The 22,574-nt window shown below is 33.5% G+C and overlaps 2 protein-coding genes across 3 annotated transcripts in view; one reads left to right on the top strand and one right to left on the bottom strand.

Moving 5' to 3' along the window:
* LOC110374099 (acetylcholinesterase) overlaps positions 1-18,035 on the top strand; it is a 67,692-nt gene extending 49,657 nt beyond the window's left edge. For both annotated transcript variants that reach the window (XM_021331685.3, XM_021331691.3), the window contains exons 5-7: positions 10,746-10,909; positions 13,081-13,238; positions 14,817-18,035. In XM_021331685.3, the coding sequence (XP_021187360.2) occupies positions 10,746-10,909; positions 13,081-13,238; positions 14,817-14,929 (435 nt within the window). In that variant the 3' untranslated portion in view covers positions 14,930-18,035. The remainder of the gene's footprint in view (positions 1-10,745; positions 10,910-13,080; positions 13,239-14,816) is intronic.
* Positions 18,036-19,397: 1,362 nt separating this feature from the next.
* LOC110375006 (corticotropin-releasing factor-binding protein) overlaps positions 19,398-22,574 on the bottom strand; it is a 29,547-nt gene continuing 26,370 nt past the window's right edge. The window contains exons 6-7 of the mRNA XM_021332963.3: positions 21,439-21,547; positions 19,398-20,329 (exon numbers count right to left, since the gene is read on the bottom strand). Of these exons, the coding sequence (XP_021188638.3) occupies positions 20,178-20,329; positions 21,439-21,547 (261 nt within the window). The 3' untranslated portion in view covers positions 19,398-20,177. The remainder of the gene's footprint in view (positions 20,330-21,438; positions 21,548-22,574) is intronic.

A 22,574-nucleotide genomic window follows, 5' to 3' on the forward strand; every position in this document is an offset into this window, starting at 1 on the left:
ACCACAACAGAGATCAGAATAAGTCCAATACATATTTCACGGGCGCGTCAAGTGCGGTATTCAATTGCACAGCTATCTGGCTATTGTCCGCGAGTCTCACTCCACCCTCGTAGTTTTACTCCCTTTGTCATTCAATTCTGTAGAATAACCACTCAACATGCCCCTATTGTGGAACGCATTGGAATTTTCTCACGTTTGTCTTTTGTCCAAAATGTACGTATATGAATAACCTAAAATTGTGTTGTTAAAAAAAAATACAGGGAAGTTATAATAGTTAAAAGATTTAAAAAATGCTGATATGATGGGTGATTAAATAATATTTAATTCACAAACGATGTTTAACTATTACAAGTAGATATCGATTTCCGAACATAGTTTCAAGTTCTCGATGAGTCACAACGGAACACTTTAACTACCAACAAGTTTTGTTACAAACTGACGACTTTCCCAACAAATGATAACTTTACAAATTTAATAATTCTGTAAGAACGTACCACGCGACCGTTTTCCATTAATTAACCAAACGTTCAGAAATAAAACCGTCTAATTAACTATTAAATTCACTAGATCGATGTTGAATCGGCAACGAAGAGCTGGCCACATGAATTCTGTATTCTGAAAATTGGAGTTGAGGCTAACGTAAATAACAATCTGTCTGTAAATAAAATGAAATGCTGTTTGATTGTAATGGCTTCCCTTAAGAATTACTGCACGGGATTTTCTGAATAATGCTCTTAGAAAAAGAAACGAGACGGGAATTTCTGAGAAAGATTGTTATATGTTGCGGTTTGGTACCTCGGCTGTGCTAATATGTATTTAGTTATGTGATTAATTACCTATTAGATGACATTTCAATTAAAATTGAAGACAACCAGATACCTAAAAAACTCTTTTTCGTAAAACTTGGCCAATATCCGAACAAATCAGTTTTAACATGGTATCCACTGTCACCACTTTTATCTCAAAATTTTCAAAAAAGTGCTAGATACAGGAAAGGGGAAAATGTGTTACTGAAAAATGAACGTTGCAACATCAATCGGGTCAGCTAGTTTTAAAATAAAACTTCACTATTTTGTTACAGTTTCTAGCAAAGTTGATTGCCCAGCTATTTTAAAATGATGTTCTGAATATCGATTTTGCGATGCAACGTAGCTCACTTCCATCTATATAAAATTGAGAGTCATAATCGAGTTTGCTCTCCTGTTTGTAATAACTATTTTATATTTAGCTTGTTTAGTACTGGTGATTATTACACAGACCTACTGTCATTTTACATGATTACAGTACACTATTGGTGCTACTAATAACGTTTCATAGTTATAGTATCAAAACGTTTGTTGTGTTTCACGGAGTTTTAAGTGATCATTGTTATTCCATTCCGAATGGTTTCAACTATATATAAATATTCTGAAAAGATGAATTGGTATTAAGTAAGGATTTATAAGATGACCTTTAACTTGGAATATTTCCTTAAACATTTACGTACCCATTGTTACTAATGCAGGTGACCTTTAGATATCATCCCTTGAACCGGAAAATACTCTTTTTGGGTGAATGAATGTTTTCTATACAGATTTCTTAAGAAAATTTATCTAAACTTTGTAAAAAGCCATTTTACCTTTGACAAAAATTACATTAGGTATATACTATTGTCAAAAATAAGTATTTCTTTTAAAATAAGTATAGGCACACCTTCACTTTCCTTCCTATCACTAAATAGCTTCCTCTATTATAATCGAGATCCAAACTACAAAAATACGAGCGAAAAAAAATCCCGAAAGAAACATGATAAATGACAGGCTACCATCTGCTGTAACTTAAAATGCGAAAGGTGTCGCCAATGATCCCGATATAAGAATATCGAGATAAATGGCCGACTATAAATCAGTAAGTTAGTGGTGCGACACGACTCGGGCTACCTCGCGATTTGTCGACAAAATACCGATTTGACGGACAGTGGTGACATAAAACCATTTTGTAGGTCAAGTCACGGGGCACAAACCAGCCCTCTGCCTTCTGTGCTTTGGTGTACAACATTATGAATACTAAATAAGCTCCCTTTGAAGACTGGAACAACATAATCGATTGCATTCTTTCAGTAAAGATGTAAAAGATAGCTGCGTGCTTAGCGTGCTTGTCGTGAAAAGAAACATCATAATCTTGTGTTGTACGAAACAGTTTTTATTGTAGACGATAAAATATTAAATTTATATCTTGCTTGAAATGTTTTAGCGTGTAAAACACCGAGACAGAAGTTTTTGTTTCACGTAAAACATTAGTTTCTGTACATTCCGTAACAGATGCACATCATTTGATCATGTTTTGCTCGAATTCCATATTTATTTGGGGTTGGCCCAGTATTTCTTCTTCACATACACTACCATAATTAACGAAAAATCATAACCTACACATAGAATGTCTCCTTCCAAGTCTAAACCATTAAAAATATTTTAGAGGTGCGCCAAAAAACAATAACAAAAGAGTACGATACAGCTGCTAATTCAAGGTTAGCACTAAAATTATCATTACAAGTAGCAAACCAGACGACGTGTATTTGTCAGTTACAAACGGCTGTAGGCACCTTTAATAAATTAGGCATGGCATGGGTCAGCCCTGGTCGTCGAGTCAAAGGTCACAGATTAACAACAAGCTATTTCGGGTTGTGACCTGTCGCCGTTCCATTTCTGCTCCCGACGTGCGTCTATTTCACTTTATAGCTTTATTTCCTCTATATCTTAGATGGGACCATTAAAACAATCGATTTGTGTCCTACGCTTCGATGTACGGTAAGGTTGGGAAGGAATTGGGTTTGTGCGTTCGATAGGATAATGTACGGCTGTGGTATGTATTATTTAAAGTAGGCATTGGTTTCATACGGATTTTTCTAATACAGTCAATTTTTCAGTAATACAGTAAATTGTTTCTTACCTTTGTTTGTTGTTTGTTAACACAGAAAACGTATGCCGTAAAGTTCTGAGAGAAATATTTGTCAAATTGTACAAGACACTTTAGTAAAGAAAATAAGTTTCTCAAGGCATGGTAGCCATAATATTATATAGGTGCTATTGATCTTTCAAAGCGGGTGATCGATAGTGCAACTTTCAATAATAAATTGTGTCGGTTAGGAATTATTTAGTATCACTTTGTACGAGCTAATATTACTTGTGCATTTGTTTATCTAACATTGTACCACAATTTACAAATGGGAGCTTTCTTTTATAGCTCGTTGAAATCTAAGTGTTACATATTTTAAAACGATACTACTTTAAGTTGCACACAGCGGGCACCGCTTGTAGTTAATGTACATTATGTACTGTCTGTTTTATTACAGTAGCCACGGAATTAAATTTATGTTTGTAGTGTTCTGAAATGTAAGCGTCTGACTTTTATATGTGTTAACATTCTTGCATGTGGTACTAACATAGTATCATTTATAAGAGAGAGGCTGATCTGCCTTGTTAGTTCAATGTTCTAGAGGCTCATGAAAGTATGAGGACATAACGTCACCAAGTTATATGTGAAAAAGTGGCATTGATACCAAATGCTACCAAACTTATAATTTTGGTTGTATAATAACATGTTTGCCGTCAAGTATTGATAAGTTTACCTTCTCCTTCTTCTTTTGTGTAATTTATTATGTAATAGTTAATCACTGCTTAACCATAGGCAATTTTTCCCAACCAAAAAATCAATAACAATATTATCGAATCTGGTAATCGAGCTGTGAGATTCATATAGATATAATCACAGAAGACCTTTTTTCTAACTATTACTTTTATTAGAACTTGGTTAGTTTCTTTTACTAATAGTTTCAGTGACTAGGTACTTACTATCAGTTATCTAGGTAAGTCTTTGTGATTCCATAAAAACGACGTATGTAGGCGGACAGTAACAACGTTTACTCAACCAATAAAACGCTTGACAAGCGATAACCTAATTTCAAGTAAAAATATTACAGGCAGGCGAACTTGATTTCCGCTAACAAGTTGGTTAGCAGACATTTTTACCCTATCCACGTTCTGCCATTCGTTTGTGATTCTTATGTCTTGTAGGCTTGTATGATAAGCTTTCTTTATGAAACACGAAGAAGTATCTAAGCTTGAAAAGTGACTATATAAGTTGTATCAAAACTAAAGGAATTTATGTTTTTTTTTTCAACTAAGCTGGTAATTAGTACTCTCTTTAAAAGAATCTAACAAATGACAAAATAATGTACTTCCATTGGCAGTCTTTTTCTGCTCCAATTTATACTTGAAACCGTAAACAAATAATAGCCAACTGATGTCCGATTTATAATTCAAGATTGTTTGACTAACACACGACCTAATCCACTAAACCAGAAGGTACTAATATAGTTAAAATCGATTCGAAATCAGGTTACTAAGTAAATATTCAAGCTCCATATAATGTGTCGTGAAACAATTTTACATGTATCTTGCAAAAAGAAAAACCTGAAACACACATGTAGAATTCGCATTCATTATTCAATTTTGTTCGACCTTGGCCCACATTCGTATTTCCCTCGCACATTCAAACGATTAAGACGTCGTGCGAAGACTTTTCAGCAAATATGACTCGAGATTACACACACTTCGGAGCCGTTTCAGATGTTCAATTTGTTTTGTAACCAAATGTAATTCTGAAATTATGTAATCTGTACTGTTTTAACGCGAAATTGAAAGCTTAGATTGCTGGAAAACGGCCCTAAAATAAGTCATTGTTCCATTCTTCGACACGCATTGTGTTGACGTGTGTAGGTGGAACTATTTGTTAGGTGCTTAACCTTTTTCATTGTTCCTACTACGCATATAGATCCGTCTCCTGTCGTCACCAAATCCCGATACCTCACGCTGGGAGCTATTTAGATTCAGTTTTATTGAATGTGCGATTTATTAGACAGCTTCTGGAAGGTATGTAAGGCGCGTTACTTTGTGTAAGAGCTGACCTTTCGTGAGTGTGTAGGTTCAGGCTACCGACGTCACACTCATGCATGACAACGCATAATGTTGGCTGCCGACCGCGTGCATTATTAAAAGGGCTCTGCGTACCAAACGGCCGCTTTTAATTTAATGTCTGTGTCTAAAAACCTTAGTGGGAACGAGGGAATTGTTTTCAAGGTTTCAATTCTAAAGTTAGCGTTGTTTGTGGGTATTTCGGATGTAGAGTATCCGTTGACTGGCAAACTAATGTGGCAACAATTAAGCCCCTCGTTTGTGGACCGAAACGGGCAATTACCTTATCTGCCATTAGTGCGTGGCGTCTCAGGGAGGGCGTGTGATATTCCTTATCCATCGATCTGAGGGTTTGACCTAGATTATATAGGTGTTCTGGTTTGATTGGCAGTTCATACTTCCAGCTTTTGCTTTTAATGTTTGATGTGTCACCATAATTGTACCTACTGCTTCATTTTTATTATCAATATACAAATTGATATTTCATCAAAATAATAATGTGTGCATCCGTATTTCATTTCGAATAGCCACACTAAATTGTTAAATTACCATAGTCAGTATTGTGGTTGAGGCGGGTTAATTAACAGATAAATACGCTGCTGTAGGATTTGTTTATGTTTTCCCCTTCAAAGGAAAAGAGGTAGGTAGGTATTTATGTATACCTACCTATTTATTATTTGACGAGAATGATTTCTGTCGCTCTGGGTTGTAGGTGTAGGTAATAATATTTAACTTTATGACCTTTTGATCGCTTTGATAGAATTTGAAGTTAATTATGTCAATAAAACTTTGTACGGTAGCATTATGGGTGAACAAACTTTAACTTGTTAAAGGTAAAAGTTTAAAGATTAAACAAATAAAGAACTGGGTTAGTGGGAATTCGATACTGCTTCAATGCATTACCACCTACTTTATGTAAGGTTACTTATATTGTAAAAATATATATATTGGGTACCTACTTATGTACCTAAATAATATGGCACACTTGCTTAACGAATGTTAGAGAACCACGTCCTTCCAGCTACTAAGTATATGATATAATCTAATATTGACTTTTGCTACATCCAAACGGAATATGTAGGTAAAATATGATACAGGTTATTTGAAAATGCCCCAAATTCAGAATTTGTTAGTAAATCGCTGCAACAACTTTAATAGTAATTGTAGTACTTATCATGATAATAGTTCCTACGATAAGCCTTCCAATTTTCTAGAATTTTTAAAATTTTTTTTGTTTACAGAACTAGCACAAATTAGATTGCACTAGGCTAAACTTTAAATTGAAGTAGACGCTTTCAAGATGTAAAATTAGATCGCTCCAGCCGACTCGACCATCGATCTGTGATTATTCCCGTTTACATCGAGATATTGACATTGAATTACGTAATCGATTTCTGGTTAGGGCTGATATAAGCACAAATTACTAACGGCCAGTTTCTTCATCAAAAGTTAAAGTTAAAGTAATGTCTAAAGTTAAAGTAACGGTCAAATTCGTTTTTTCAAGGCTAAAGTGACAGCAAAACTAATAGAAAAAATGAATTTGACCGTTACTTTAACTTTAGACATTACTTTGACTTTTACTTTGGCTTTAACTTTTGATGAAGAAACTGGCTGTAAGACAACTGAAATAACCTTAAGCCAGTAAGTCAGACAACCAGTCTTAACTATGGGTATTCAGTTGCCCAGGTAACTGGGTTCAGGTGGCCAGATGGGCAGTCGCTCCTTGTAAAACACTGATACTCAGCTGCATCCGGTGAGACTGGAAGCTGACTCCAGCATAGTTGGGAAAAGGTTAGGCAAGTAATGAGATGATTGAAGTTACTGAAAATTACGGAAAATAGCTCAGAGGTGCGGAGGTGATTACATTGGTTCAATGTCTCTCCGAGGAATCATTTTTTGGACTTGCTGATGCAATTTTCAATCGAATTCTCATTTATATCAAATCGTCATTTAAAATAATTGTTTTAGTTCTCTAAGTACATAATATTACAAAACAATATGATTTTACAACACATAAGACGAAGCTGTAAAATTATCTTTTGAGCAAAGAAGCTTTGCCTTTGTCCGTTGAAAAGAAACATTAAAACTACCCACACAGGACATTAGGGACATCTATCCATTTACCCGTCCATATGTAAGTACTTACTTTCTTTGTAATCCTGTTTCAAAAAGGATTTTGTTAGTTTAAATCTTCAGTTTTTGAACTTGACATATTATTTTTAGAGGTCACAAATATTTTGTTTGCAAGAAGCAGCAATTCACTCGTAAACATAACTTAAAATTTTTATTATATTTTCAACAGATTTGATCAGTGATCTTGGCAATATATTTTTTTTGTCTTTGTGCCTTAAAACGAATAGTGTTAAATTACTTTTAAATATGTTTATCGTCATCTTTCGCTAATTTCATTAAGTTAATTAAGCAGGTGTAGGTATGTAAGTTTTCACAAACGACAGCACGATAAAGTTCTAGCGTGTTAATTCTCGTACGTTTTGTAGTGCCTTTACAAACACCTTGTGTTGCTTTTACCCTGTAACAATACTGTTGGAATGTCACTATTTGTTAAAGCTATGCCCTAGGGCACTGGGGTACTAAGTAACTATTCTAAAACAATATTCAAACATAAAGCTATTGTTTGATACTGCGTTAAGTATCTGTGTTCGATACGCTCAAATACAAAGAACTATCGCGAATCTTTGAAAAACTGCATCTGTAATAATGTTGTAAACTTTTCTATAAAAACGTTACCTCAAAATAAAATAATATTTTGACATTGATCAATCACTAAATGACAATCTGACAGTTGTAAATTGAATCTCTATAGAGTATCGAAAACAATGCTCAAAATAAACAATTGCAATCCAAAATTCAGTTTGTATTTTATCAGTAAACTATTTAAATGAATCTGCGGACGTCCATGAAGCTGTGGTTAGAAATGCATTATTTATTTCTTCACATAATGTAACTCAATTAGGTTCTACAGAATATCGAACAATCGACAACGAGTCGAAAATAGTATTTTTCATAAGGAAAACAAATGGTTTCCTTTCTTGTAGTAGGTATCAGTTGAGTAGGTACAAATACGTTTGAGATTGTACATCCAGACATAATTGAATGATACAAATTATTTGAACCATAAAATTGAACGAATTGTAAAAAGTCTTTGACCTTTGACATACAACTTGATTGTACCAAAACTCAGTGCTGAGGGCTACAATTGAAAATTTATGACGTAAATGCGGGCCCATTGACGATTTTACTCCAAGTTTTATTAATTTGTACAAAGTTTTGCTATTGTTTCTTAGTAATTATTTTGTGTGTTTGTTACCCTTATTTTTGGGGTAAACTTAGCTTGATTAATATTAAAAGCATCCGCCTACATAGGTTTCCTAAAGTTCACGTTACGAAACAATATATTTTGTCAGTTTAAGATTTGCTTACGACTTCTAACGGCCTTGTTTTAAGTAATGTTGTAATTTGGGTTAACCCCTATAACTTTGAGTATAATGTTTAGACCTGTTTTTAAGATCTTAATAGAAATCTGGAAATAGCGTTTATTTTTACTACAAAAGCATTTAACAATATACAATAATAACAAGAATTATTCTCCTTTCTAAAAAAACAAGACCTATATTTGGGCCATGCAGCTTTTAATTGAATATAATACACTGTTTTCATAGTAGTTAGTAAATAGCAAGTGAGAGAAAGCAAAGCAAATAAAGGAAATACAAAGAACTGAACTAACAATAAATATAATTTCAATCCATTGCCGCTGAGAGGAAACTGCATGGTTCTTTCACATCCTCACTCACTTCAATAAAAGTTATGTTGTTTATTTATCTGTAAAATATTATGCTTTCACAGTAAACGATTTGTTGAATCATGGGTAGAAATATTAAAGTTGTTGGATGACGTGAGTCTACGAAATATGGAAGAGGTTAGACGCCATTAAAAAAATGGGATAGCCAAGTGCGGAAGGTTGATGATGATGATTACCCAATTTTTATTCCTGTTGAAAAGTAAATCATCATCATCATCATCAGCCTATCGCAGTCCACTGCTGGACATAGGCCTCTCCAAGTGCACGCCATGAAAAGTAAAATTAACACAAAATATTATCTATATTAATTACATTATTTTGAACAATGAATGAAGCCAATTTACTCCTTTCATAATAAAATGGTCAAGTTTTTCTTTGGTAAGTGTCTCAAGAAAAAGCAGCGTATAAAACTTTCACTACCAATAAAAAAATACCCAGTAAAATAGTTGACGTGCTTAGAAAATTAGCAATAGAGACTGGTAGAAACAATGTTGCAACGTCGCGCCATGGTACGACAACCACAGTGCGGTTTAGCCCGGGACGTCATTAAGCCCCAATCTAAACTCGGTGCTTTCGCCACGGAGACGTTAACTTCGAATTCGCAATTTACAGACGATTTAAGGAGCCATAAACATTTGTGCAATCTGCGATAATAATGTAGATGTATGAGAATGTAAAATACGAAGAAAAATATTTTTTTGTAATACTATTTTTGTATATTCATCGATTTCATTTTTGTTCAGCAGACGTGATTTAATGAATGGAACGCTTAAAGACTAAAAAAATAAGTCATAAATTGATGATTTTAACACCTTGATAGTGTTTATTTAAACATAAAATAGGTGGGCAATAAATAAGCAAAAATATAACTATTTTTTTTTCCAGATAACTTCGTTCTCTAATTAGTTATTCATATTTTGAATATTTTTTTTAACTTTATACGTACTTTATACTTTGTAAATAGCTGCCTGGAGGCAATAACACATATCTCCATAATATGATGTACCCCTTTCACTTACTTTCGTTGCAAAGCTATAAAAGTACACTCAAACATATAATGTGTTGATCATAAACGAAAGGGCTCAACCCTTATACATGTACGTTTAATACCTAAAGTTAATCTTTCATACGTGTATATGTTGCCAATTCATGGCGACTCTGATTACAATGCTAAATGTCAAATTCGCCACATTTCACGAAAGTTCAATTTTCTTCCACCTATTAAGAAATTGGTATTGCTAATGGGAAGATGGAAATAATACGTTTGGAAACCAAACATGGTAGATGTTTGATTTCTAATTTTATTTTTTGATTTATTATATTTATCAAAATCAGAAATATCAACTTCTGTCAACCAACTGACATTGTATCGGAACTTTCCATAATAGGCATATAGGTACACAAATATTTACCTAACACGGTCCTTATTGGTAAGAAATTGGAGCGTGGGGTCCAAAGAGACCTCGCCTGTGATGTTAAAGGTTAAGTTTCTCAATCTCATGAAATCAATTTCCCTGTTTCAATGGTCTGTTTGTTTATGTCGACTTGTTACATATTAGTTCAAACAACATCGAACTGTGATATTTACATCAAAGGTTAGAGATATTTACTGGTAATAAACACACAAGTTATACATACGGGTGTATTGATTTAATAACTGTTCTGATTTTCTTTAAACGAAGTATTTAATATCTGTCCATACTAAGGCAAAAAAAATAATTCTGCAATCTTCAGTATTCAACACACGAATTGAACAAGGAATTAACGATTCCAGATCCTATTTATTTTCATAAAAAGGGTACTAATAAAACCAATTTATGCTCATCACAATGAGCTTATAAGCTTTAAGTTTCCTCTTTGTATTTATATAAGAAAGGCATACTTAGACAAAAAATCCAACAGGATTTTCAAAATTGATGTTAACGTCATATTCTAATATCAAGCTTTTTTAATCTGACTATTTTTCATTCTAGCGCACCAGCACAAGTCTCTGGGGTGAATGGATGGGGGTGATGCACGGTGATGAGATGGAGTATGTCTTCGGGCACCCGCTGAACATGTCCCTTCAGTACCACACCAGGGAAAGAGACCTGGCTGCACACATCATGCAGTCTTTCACGAGATTCGCTTTGACTGGGTAAGTTGGTTCCCAAAGATTGTTCTAAACGACTTTTTCATCTAATGATTTGTTATAAAAAATCTTTTAACTTTTCCTGAGACTCGTATTCTTTGATTTTCGTCAATTTTGGTGATAGTCATTTGTTTTGGCGTTCAGGTTCATACGAGTCCTAAAAACTAATTCTAGGGTGTATTACCCTATATACCTACTTTCTTTGTTAACATTATTTTGATCCCTGTATGCTTCTATTTTCCTGTGGAAGCCTAATAAAGAAAAAAATATAGATGTAATTTATTTACATAGATTGATATGACAGCCCACGCAAAGGCAGTATCAACATCAAGAACGTCATATAATAATATTTCTGACTAATTAGTGCATTTGACGGCAATATAGCTTCGATACCATGTTCTGGAAGCATCACAGCGGGCATCTATAATAGGCTTTTGCCTCTGAACGTCAATTGTTATCGATATTCGGAACTAGCTGACCTATAATTGGAACTATGTTGTGCTAGGCTCTATTGTATAGACTCGATAGTTCTCCGGTGGTTTCAAAACGGCAATTTAATAGTTAAAGTTAGTTCATTTTATGTACGATACCTATAAAATTACAAAGGATACCTATAAAATTTTAATTAAAAAGGTTTACTTTTTAAAAATGGTGACATTTATTTTTATCTGTAAATTTAATGCTTAGGTACCTCTTACAAAATACAGTTGTAAATTTCAAATTCTATAATTAGCTATGTAATCAAATGATAGAACTAATCAAAGCCCTATTGATTTAGCAAGTTTCTCAAAGCACTTCCCTCGCTCCTTGAACTTCAGTTTAATAGGGCAATGTTAAACAACTTGATTTATCTTCGGGATTTAGGCCAAATTATCGGGTAGTTCTACATATACAAATGTCAAGCTATTGATTTTAGTCTGGTACTGATATAGGAAGACTATTATAGCGACTATTTTAGGGTTCAATATCGATTTGAATATTTAATCTGCTTTGAGAGTCGTTTGCCTATTGGTTTTGCTTAGCAGTCATTTGGAAAAGATGACAGATAACAAAAGTATCTGTACAGTACCATATCAAAGAGATGTTTTGCTTTAAAACCTCTTCAATGAACGCTTTAAACCTAACAACAGGACACCATCTTAAGTACTGCATTTTTTATAAAACCGAATTATGCGACAGAAGTCTCATTTAAAAGCTTAATTTCTTCAGTGCACTACCATCATTACTTGATAATTGCGTCAGCTTATACATACAGAAAGGTCTTTGCACCAACGTAATCATGTAGCAGCGTAACTAATGTCACTATAGGGCCCTCTTAAAAATATAATTTGTGAGCCAAATTCTGTAGTGTCGAGCTCACGAAGTTTAGAGGTATTTTTGCCATATGACATAACAAGAGCGTTTTGCAATTGCGTTTCGCATTTGTTTCAAAACCTTAACGTAATTCATATCTTAGACTCAGATATAGAACACATAAAATACATACTCGTATACGTAAATAGAGCAAATATTAGTTTTCCTAAATGTTTGCTTCCGTCATTACCAAAAACCACACTTTCCTACTAAAAAGTAGCAACATGTGTAAATCAACTTCCAAGTGTTCGATAGGCCGCCTATCCATCGGGCCTCCACATCAGTTTCCTATTGTTTGCGTGCTAGATTAGCTGTAGCAATTATCCGACCTCACTGCTGTGGCCTACATGGATCAACTATTGTTCAACCTTCTTGGTTCTTACAGCTTTCTTGTAAGCCTGTAATGACTGTGCCTGTGCTTGGGTTTCATTAGGAAGTTAGTTTTCGTAATTAACTGTGCAAGTTGAGTTTGGGTTTTGGCGGTTTCTGGGTAGTGAAGTGACGATGCCTGGCCTTAAAGAAGCTATTTGAAGACTTTGAACTACCCCATTATTGTTACGAAAAAGATTGCTGAAGTGGTGTTAGAACCAACGTCGTCGTATTGATGCTTCTAGGCAGGCAGGCAACGGACAATAAACTAAATGTCAAAATATTAATAATTGAGATCAGCTGCAAAAGCTCCATATATGTATAAGAATCCTACCGAAAAGATAGTGAAAAACCCAATTGAACTCTATATCATCACTTCTTCAACAAGAAAACATCCCACATTACCATAACACTTTCTTTACAACCTCTAATAACTCAAACATTTATCCTTTCAGCAAACCTCACAAGCCGGACGAGAAATGGCCGCTGTACTCTCGCACGTCGCCTCACTACTACACTTACACCGCGGACGGGACTAGCGGGCCAGCCGGGCCGCGCGGGCCTAGGGCCTCCGCTTGCGCTTTCTGGAATGATTTCCTTAACAAGCTTAATGGTATGTATTATTTGGTTGGCTATAAAAATGCAGCATGTACATGTACATGGCTGCAATCACTAGTAAGGAATAGGTATGTGGAAAGGCGTATGACATAGGTAGGTACAAGAGAGGTTATCAAGAATTTTATAAAGAGGGATGACTACTTCTAAGAGGCCACCCGTGTGCCTACATCATATTGCTTTACCCAAAGATTTATTAAAATACCAAAAGGTCGCAATCGCAACTTATTGACTTTACACAATTACTACAACAATTACTAAGCTATTTTTTAGTTTTATTTTGTAGTTTAGGTAGGTACATTAAAATATGTATAACTACAAAATATCCAAGTATTGAAAATAAGACATCTTTTGACGAGTTAAATTGAGCTGCATTGAAAGTAATCGAATGTTCCACAGGGAACAGGCTTGAACAAATAATGGAGTCATTCATCAAAATCAAACTTCAAAAAGCTCGAATTCTTAACTAAGTTGTTAAAAACCTTCAAGACATAATATTCCACATTTTCTTTGGAACCAATTATTGTATTATTGGATTTACCCTTGGCCTGCTGGCTTCAAGGTTTTCATAATGTCATATGTCAAGTGCATAGGCATATATCATTAGTGTAATAACGCCTACGAAGAAATCACGGTTACGGTATAATGAAAATTGTGTCATTAAAGGGAAGTTATGAAGGTTAACTTAACTAGGTAAATTGCATTCTTATAATGTTAAGAGAATTCTGATTTTTCATTGAAATCCCCTACTTGTACCTACTAGCAGAAAATAAACTACTTACCTGATGGAATCAGCTAACCGCAATTTTTTTAAGTATTTATCAGTTACTTTGCTAAGGTACTCAAATATAAAAATTGAACGTTACTTGCCCGGTAAAATTCTATGTCTACAAATCAAATCTAAAGATAGAATTAATCCACTGTTAGAATAATAATATTAAAATAACCTCATTGTAAGGCATCCTAAATGCTCACACGAAACGTCCTTTTGCAACAACCTTCAAACATTTTAATCCAAATGCACGTGTCTTCTTTAAAGTTCAAACTATCACAAAGTAGGTCCCAAACTTGCAAGAAGCCCACTCAACGACTCCAAACTGTCTCGCAGTTAGTAAAATGTCCCATTTAAAACATTAACTTGAACCAAAACTTAAACTTTGTTAAGTAAGAACTACTGAAGTTTTAATATTCACTTATGTTCTCGTTGAAACTGGAGTTTTCTGTGATGACTTAACTAAACAATTATGTAATTTAATGTTAAAGTAACTACCATACGAGTGTTTCAGTCATATTGTAATTTACGTACGTGCATGAACATAATATGAGGTGATTTTTGTACATTAGTGGTCACTGTACAGTAAGTTTAGAGTTTTGTGAGCCTTTTCCACTTTACTGACTCCTACGTAGCTGAACTATGTAATGCCCATTGCACAAAGATGAATATTGTCGCAGTAGAACACATAATTACAGATAACTTTGTTATCTAAATTAGGACTAATTATATTGTCTGAATAGTTAACAGAAAGATGTATTTCTAATTTGCATAGTTTTAATAACTTCTATTTGATATTTTCAGAGCTGGAACACATGCCATGTGACGGGGCCGTGACTGGCCCGTACAGCAGCGTCGCCGGCACCACCCTGCCGATAGTGCTGCTGACCACGCTCGCCACCACCGTCGCACTCTAAGCGACCGACATTCACTCGTAGCAAACAGTAGACAAATTATTTATACAAACTAGAACAATAACGATGCAAATAAATGTTTTCACTTCATCTATAATCATAAAGTCAAAAATCTTAACTGAAATGAACTTTATGATTGTCAATGAAGATCTAGAGTACGCAAATCGTATTTCGAATTTTAATATCGGCTACTAAAGTACTAGAAGTAAATTGTTGTATTAATTAAATATATTTTATCACAATCTTACATATCAAGCGTGTGGAAAGAAAAAGGGACAGTGAAAAGGAACGTTACAAATATGGAACTTTAAAAAAAGTGATAACGTGATGTGAATTTGTACGTGAAATGTGAAGGATAAACATTATGAAAAAGCTGATAATTATATTTATTTTCCTGTATAATAATTATTAATATTGTAGCAAAAGTATGTTGAATGTTAAATAATTTAGTTTACGATGTTCCTGTAACTAGTTGTTTCGTATGTTTGATGTTTCATATATTTAGTTAATGTGTATTTCATGTTATGAGTATTAAAGTATAATGTCGGCGGATTATTATAATACCTGTGCGTATATAATAATATGTTATACTTAGAGAAAGTATTTATACGTCGGCTTTCATTGTTAAAGCGAAGCTTTCACACAGACAGTTTGATAAATCACTATACATATCAAAGTGTGCCTCTGCTTGAATAGCAAAATGACATATCTTATTCGTAGCAAATTTTACGATTTTATATATTAATGGTAAATATAGAAGTCGAGTGTATACTGTGAGATGAATTTTTATCAATATATTTACTACTATTGTATTTAGGACGCTAATAATTCGTACCACTTGAGGATCTTATGAACTCCAAATTCTTATGACTTCGAACAGATAATAGTATATTTTGTGAATAGTCCCTTCTCTAGTATAGATTGCGATATTCTGAACGCTAAGTAGACTTATCTGTACCTTACTTATTGTATTGATAGACAAAGCACAAGATACCGTAAATCAATTTAGTATAACTAAGTCAAACGATTCTGACACGTATTGTAAACACTGTATGATCGTTTTTCCTTGATATTTTCAAAATCAATATACATATCATTAATATTAACCTAATTTTTTAATATATATAAATATTTATGGAAATAATATACAGGAATCTATTCGTCTTCACAATAGCAGTGAATTCCGAAACCGTACGTAAATCGTAGCTTAATAATGCTTTAAGTGAAAAATTATCTTATGAACTTAGTAACAATTTTTATACTTTTAACATAATATTTGTACTAATGAAACGTTAGCGGTAAAATATTTATACCTATGCGATCGTCAATTACTATCCTTGAACAAGATGGAAGATGAAGTGGGGGACGTTGGAAGCAAGTGGACATGCTTACGCGAAGTGACAAGAAAAAATGTTGATTTAGTACCGAATAATATCGATATTACCCTTACCCTAAAGTAATGTATTCATAACTGTCCTAAACACACTATAACCCTTTTTATAAGCACGAAGTAGTTTTATAATTTCATATCCCACCATTAAATTTCTTTCTACCAATCCTTACAGTGTATTTATATAAAAATATATAGGGTATATACTAACATTGGCAAAAGATGCACGACACTCGCTTTCTTGTTGAATTAAGCACAATTTGAGAAGTTGTATGGGATAGCTTTAATTAGTAAGGATAAGATGTAAAGTGATCTAAATAAGGATTGTATTATAAGTAGCAATTTCAATAATTATAAGATCTGTTTTAACCAAAACTATAATTTTAAACATGTTGTAATAATATGCTTCATCAAATATAAAACTGTATACAAACATAAATATATTTTGTAGAAATATAAATAGTTAATATGTTTCATTCACATTATATATTATAAAGTGAGTATTGCACTTAATTTAAACACGGTTTACCTTTGGATTTGCAAAATCTTTTTATTATATAAGAAATTACTGTTATACTTGTGTACGTGTAATCAACCCTTAAGGTTTCTCACGAGAATTAAAGAAATTCATTAATTAATTTCAACCTAAAAATAAGTTATCCATCATAATTAAATTAATCGTAAATTATCTTAAGTTAAATATAAAAAATATGTAACCATATTGATTTAGAAAAAAACTGTAAAGTAATTCGATATATAAAGCAAGTGTAGTGAGAGACATATTATTTTTTCTAGAACTCAATTGGTGAACGAAATCTGGTCATTATTTATTTTCAATAGGCCTAAATTTGGTTTTCACTCATAGATCTATCTTAAAGTAGAAGTAGGGACTACCCTACATTCTATCGCTGTATGAGACGATATCAATACGTACTGTTTGTTAATATATTTGGTAAATAAGCTACTCATTAGGCGTAGTATATAGCTTAGCATATAAGACTTAGATTTGATGTGATTGCCATTAGAAGTTTGTGTAATACTGGAGTCTTATTTTCTTCTACAAATACGGCTATGTAGGCAAACTGTCAGAACTATTGAATGGGGAATCTCTAAAGTGTATGCGTAACAATAATCACACTGTATGTATGTAATACAGCTCTTAAATGTGTAGTCAATTAGAAAAATCTACAATGGTATTATTTGTTAGATAAAATAAATGTTTAATGTTATTTGTGTAAAAGCTTATATCTGTTATGCAAACGATAATAGTAGTTACTGCTTTACAAATTAGGTGCTAATTTAATGTATACATGAGTGTGCACTTATTCGTTTGTTCACTGGAAACTAAATGCGGATGACGTCGACAATATGTGTTTTATATGTTTGATCCAGGTGTCGTGTGCTGTTAACGCTTTCAGTAGGTGAAACTAACCATGTTTTGTAACATGTTTCCTTCACAAGTTCATGTAATCGTAAAGCTAAATTACTATCAAATTAGTTATTATTATAATTGTCATAGAATTTAAATGTCGAAAAAAAATCTAGTATATTTTTATTATTACGTAAATTCGTTTGTACAGTTGCACTAATATTTATTTCACCGTAGCGGGAATAAACTATTTTTGTCAGAATACTGTTACACAATAGTGTATATTGCTTTTAAATAAGTATTTGTTTATTATCTCTATCCAAAAAAATACTCAATAAAATTTAATTAAAGGTTGTTCTTTTATTTCAGAAAAACAAAACAATACCCAGTACCCAAACAAAGGCGAATAGCGCCATCTATGTGTTTATTGGAGCACCTTGTATCATCCTGGTTTTTCAGTAAGCCAACTGGGGTGGACATCCAAACTCTGAACATAAAGTCTTGGCCATGTATTATAGAGGTCGCTAATATACCTACATACTGCATTTACATATTAAATTGGTTATAAGGTAACCACTTTCTTCTTCTAAATAGGTTTTATTCAATTTATTTTCATGTTCAGCATTGCCGATTGTTAACAGAACGTTATTGGTTTATATTCATAACATCTTACTTTTATTTGATTCAAAGATCATACACCATTTACCTTTATTTTCGGGTATTTCGGTTCGGTTCAAAAGGACTTTCGGTCCAGATACTTTGATACAATTATTTTCACAAAGTAATCATCCTCATATTTTTGGTGTTTTATTCTGTATATTATTGATATCGCATGGTCACTATAGCGTTATCATATTTGAACTTTTACCTTTGACGGATAGCCCTCATTAGAGGGAAATATACGTAAGTAGATAGATACTTATCCTTTATAAGGTACAGCAATTTACATAACAAAAATAGATTTTACTGTGAGACTCGTTCTGACAATCACCCTTCCGGATGAATGGATGATGGATTGAGAATAGAAGAAAAATAACTTGTAATAATTTTGTAGTTAACGAGCTTATATTAGGCATGTCAAGTACATAGATAGCTAAGGGTTTAGAACCCTATCTAGTAATTGCTGTAACCTTGCCCTTTACAAGTCATTAGAATTTTGTTATGTTAGCATTTTGACTTTCAACGTTTTATTAATATTGACAGGCATAATGTCATAATTATATATACCTAATACCTATAGGTACTTCTCGAAATGATGGTCAATATATATGCCATAACAATATATGAAAATTAACAAAAAAATACGCAGCACCTTTGTAACTATATCGTAGCAGCGTAGTCTTGTCGTTGTTAAAACGCAGCATTTCGATGCACTGTCGAAGCGCTGCTTTATATTACGTTTTTGCAGTTTTGCAGTATCAGGAAAGCGCACCGAAACTTTTGTGTACACTGCTTTTGATTAAATAAATAAATACTTCAGGTAAATCGCTCAGTAAATACTTCAGGTTTCATTTTCTTTTGAAATATTTACAGAAAGTTAGTTATCAATTAAAACTGTGCAAACAAGCAAGCTCTCGTTTTGGAAAAAAACATAATGAGAATGTCTATGTAGTCTCAACTTTGATACCCAATGTATTTATCGGTCAGGTTGTTTCTTTCATGAGTTCAATCTCTGTTTTAGGTGGGGAAAAAAGAAAGTGAAAGAAAAACAATTGAACATTTACATTATTTATTGACAAATAGCTAGAGCGTTAACATTTAACGCGATCGTCTTAATGCATGACTAGATAGTGATACTGAAGTTGGTAATAAACTTTATTTATTTCGGTAACACACGAACTACGTAACATTACGGCAAACTTATCAACAAAAGTGTCTTAAAACTACATTAAGTGATGTTAAGTATGTAGTCTACTTGTAAACTTAACTTATATCTAAACTGACACGGTGTAATACAATTTAGGGGTAAGTTCTCGGCGAATCAATTTGTGGCTACCACTTCCAATGATCCCTAATTTCGATGCAAGCGCGCGTCCTAACAGGCTTCGTCTAAATCTGGCATCGACGCTAAGTAGTGGAACTTACCTCTAATAGAGATGAATTGTTTGATCGAAGTTTGCGTCTAAGACATCAAGCTAAGTCCATAACGGCGCAAACTTTCACTCACTATTAATTGATTGATTATTCTAATATCTAGTTCTTATAATTTTTAATACACATAGTCTACCGTCATAATGTAGTGATAAAGTTAAGATTGATAAGTGACGTCAGCGTTTTAATATGTAGCTATTCTATCAACATCCAATCAGTAATTTTATTAAGACAAGAGAATGGAAAATCAACGGTCAGTTTATACTTCCACATGGCTACGATATACGATGGAACTCGTAACATAGAACGTGAAAAAAGTTTGACGTGAAAAGAGTTTTGCATCCAAACGTCGTCCCCGGGGCCGAGATCGAGAGGCTTCGTGGCAGCGCGTATTATTTCATTTACAGGTCATTCAGTCCGCACATGAGGTCAGCGTGCTCTAGCTCCTCGAGGGGGAGGGGGGCGAAGGCGAGAGTGACGGAGTTGTGGTACCGGCCGCTCGACACCAGCCGGACCACCGTGTCCTCGCAAGCGATGAAGGCCGGACGCCGAGCTGAAAAATACCCTTTGTGTTAACATTTTAGCATAAATTTGCATTCGACAACATTCTCGCAGTGCAATAAGCCTTCTGGGCCTCTTTTAAGTGTGATTGCGAGGACAATAAAAACAATAAAGAGTGAAAAGTCTGACAAAAAAGCAATTTGAGAGTTACCCTGAAACGGAAAATTCGGAAAACAATCAATCCTTGAATTAATGCAGAGCCATGACATATGAGAGATAAACATAATAATGTATTTTGATGTTCCTTGAAAGTAACTAGGTAAAATAAATTAAAATAAAACCCAGAATAGGTTTAATATATGACTTTGATTAGGTACCAAATAAATATTTCAAATAGGTACTGATTTACGTAACAAGCAATTTCAAACTGTTGGAACATTGTTAGGGAGACATATTATAGGAAACATGACAATATATAGTATATAATTCAAAATATATTTCACATCCGAATTTCCTCTTTGTCACCGAGTGTTAAAGATGAAAGAGCCCTACTTTATTTACACAGTCACTGCTTGCTATATATTTGAATACCACACAAGGGAAAACTATATTCAATTCCATTGTGAATATCATGAACTGTTCAAAAGACTTATATGCCAAGTAGCTAGAATGAAAATATTATTGAAATTCTAGAAAGTATTGGTTTGTTGAACATTTTTGGGTAGGGGCTTGCCCGGGTAACTGGTTTGAGGAGGTCAGATAGGGCAGTCGCTCCTTGTAAAGGTACTCAGCTACATCAGGTTAGACTGGAAGCCGACCCCAACATAGTTGGGAAAAAGGCTCCTAGGATGAGATGTTGAACATTTTTCTTTTAAATCATCCTAATAAATTCAAGACTTTTACTTAAATAATATAACAACAACTATTATAGGTCTGCTGGAAGATTAGAAAAAAAAAAACAATACTATTTTAGATAATTATTTCTTCTGTCATTTGTTTACCGTGTATATAAATATGGACACGCTATTATTACAAAAGGACATAGATACGTCTATTGATATTACATAAACAATATTATGTATTTCAGGTTGCAGTGTGCAAAACACAGTCTATTTTTTTTAAATAATATTATTATTTGCTTATTTAAAATACAATACATACCTTCATTAGAATCAAGTCCACATACGCTGTCCAGAACCTCCATTTTGGTATGGTCGAGTCCACTAGCGCCTCCGATGTCCACGTAATCATACAAGCCTCGCTTTGTGCACTGTTGGAAACAAAAGAACACGTTTACGTCACAAAAAAGAATGGTAACAATGACTGGAATATTTAATTATAGACTTAGAAAAGGAATACGTGATGCTTTTGTTTTTTTATTGCAAAAAACTTAGGCTACGTAACTCAATATACGTTGTAACTAATGTGGTTTTAAATACGTTGTAAGTACTCGCTTGGTTCTAGGTGTAAATCAGCGCTCTAAGCAAAGTTAATAGTCTAAACCTAGTTTTTCTAAGACCAGGTATTTTTAATAAAATAACTATACCAACTTAAACCTATGTTGTTTTGAAATTGGTTCTTTCAAGTGGTAATGCATATTTTACAAGAAACGACCTATTGGAATTTCTGCCTATACGGTTTCCGGATGAAAATTATTTAAACTACTTCCCACACATTTTCTACAATGTGCCGAAAGAAATATCACATTTTTGCCAATCATTCGGGCTAAAGGGTTTAGCCCGAATGTGGTTTAGGCCCGAATTTATTAAAGGCCAAATTCTTTAGGGTTATAGTGATTTACATTTATGAGAATCGAGATTGCATTTTTAGGTTCCTATTTATAGAGTTAATATTTATAGACGACATATTTTTTCCCTTTTAAAATATGACTAAAACTAGACATATCACTTAGTGCCGTCACCCATATGTATTTTAATATATCGATAAAGCTAAAATGTTTCTCGTGCTTTTAGTACAACCATCAATCATTTCAGGCCACATTTTAGACGAAGAAAGTACAAGAAAATCCTTCATATTTTTATGACTTTACTTTTACCGTAGTTAGGTTACTCTATAAAGGCTTCTAAGTTAGTAAAACAATAGGGCACCGGTCTATTCTTTGCTAGAACATGAACCTCCGGTAAAGATCGATATCTAATTAACGGTACAGGGATGAAAATAATTTTCTAAAGAAATAACGAGGAACAGGCAAGCCATAGGAAATAGTTGAAGGTTTTTATCCTCCTATGTCCTGTATTACAATTTCAAAATACATGAGTAAGTCTGTGACTTTATAT

The sequence above is a fragment of the Helicoverpa armigera genome, chromosome 12 (assembly GCF_030705265.1).
Source record: "Helicoverpa armigera isolate CAAS_96S chromosome 12, ASM3070526v1, whole genome shotgun sequence".
In the NCBI taxonomy this organism is placed as follows: Eukaryota; Metazoa; Arthropoda; class Insecta; order Lepidoptera; family Noctuidae; genus Helicoverpa; species Helicoverpa armigera.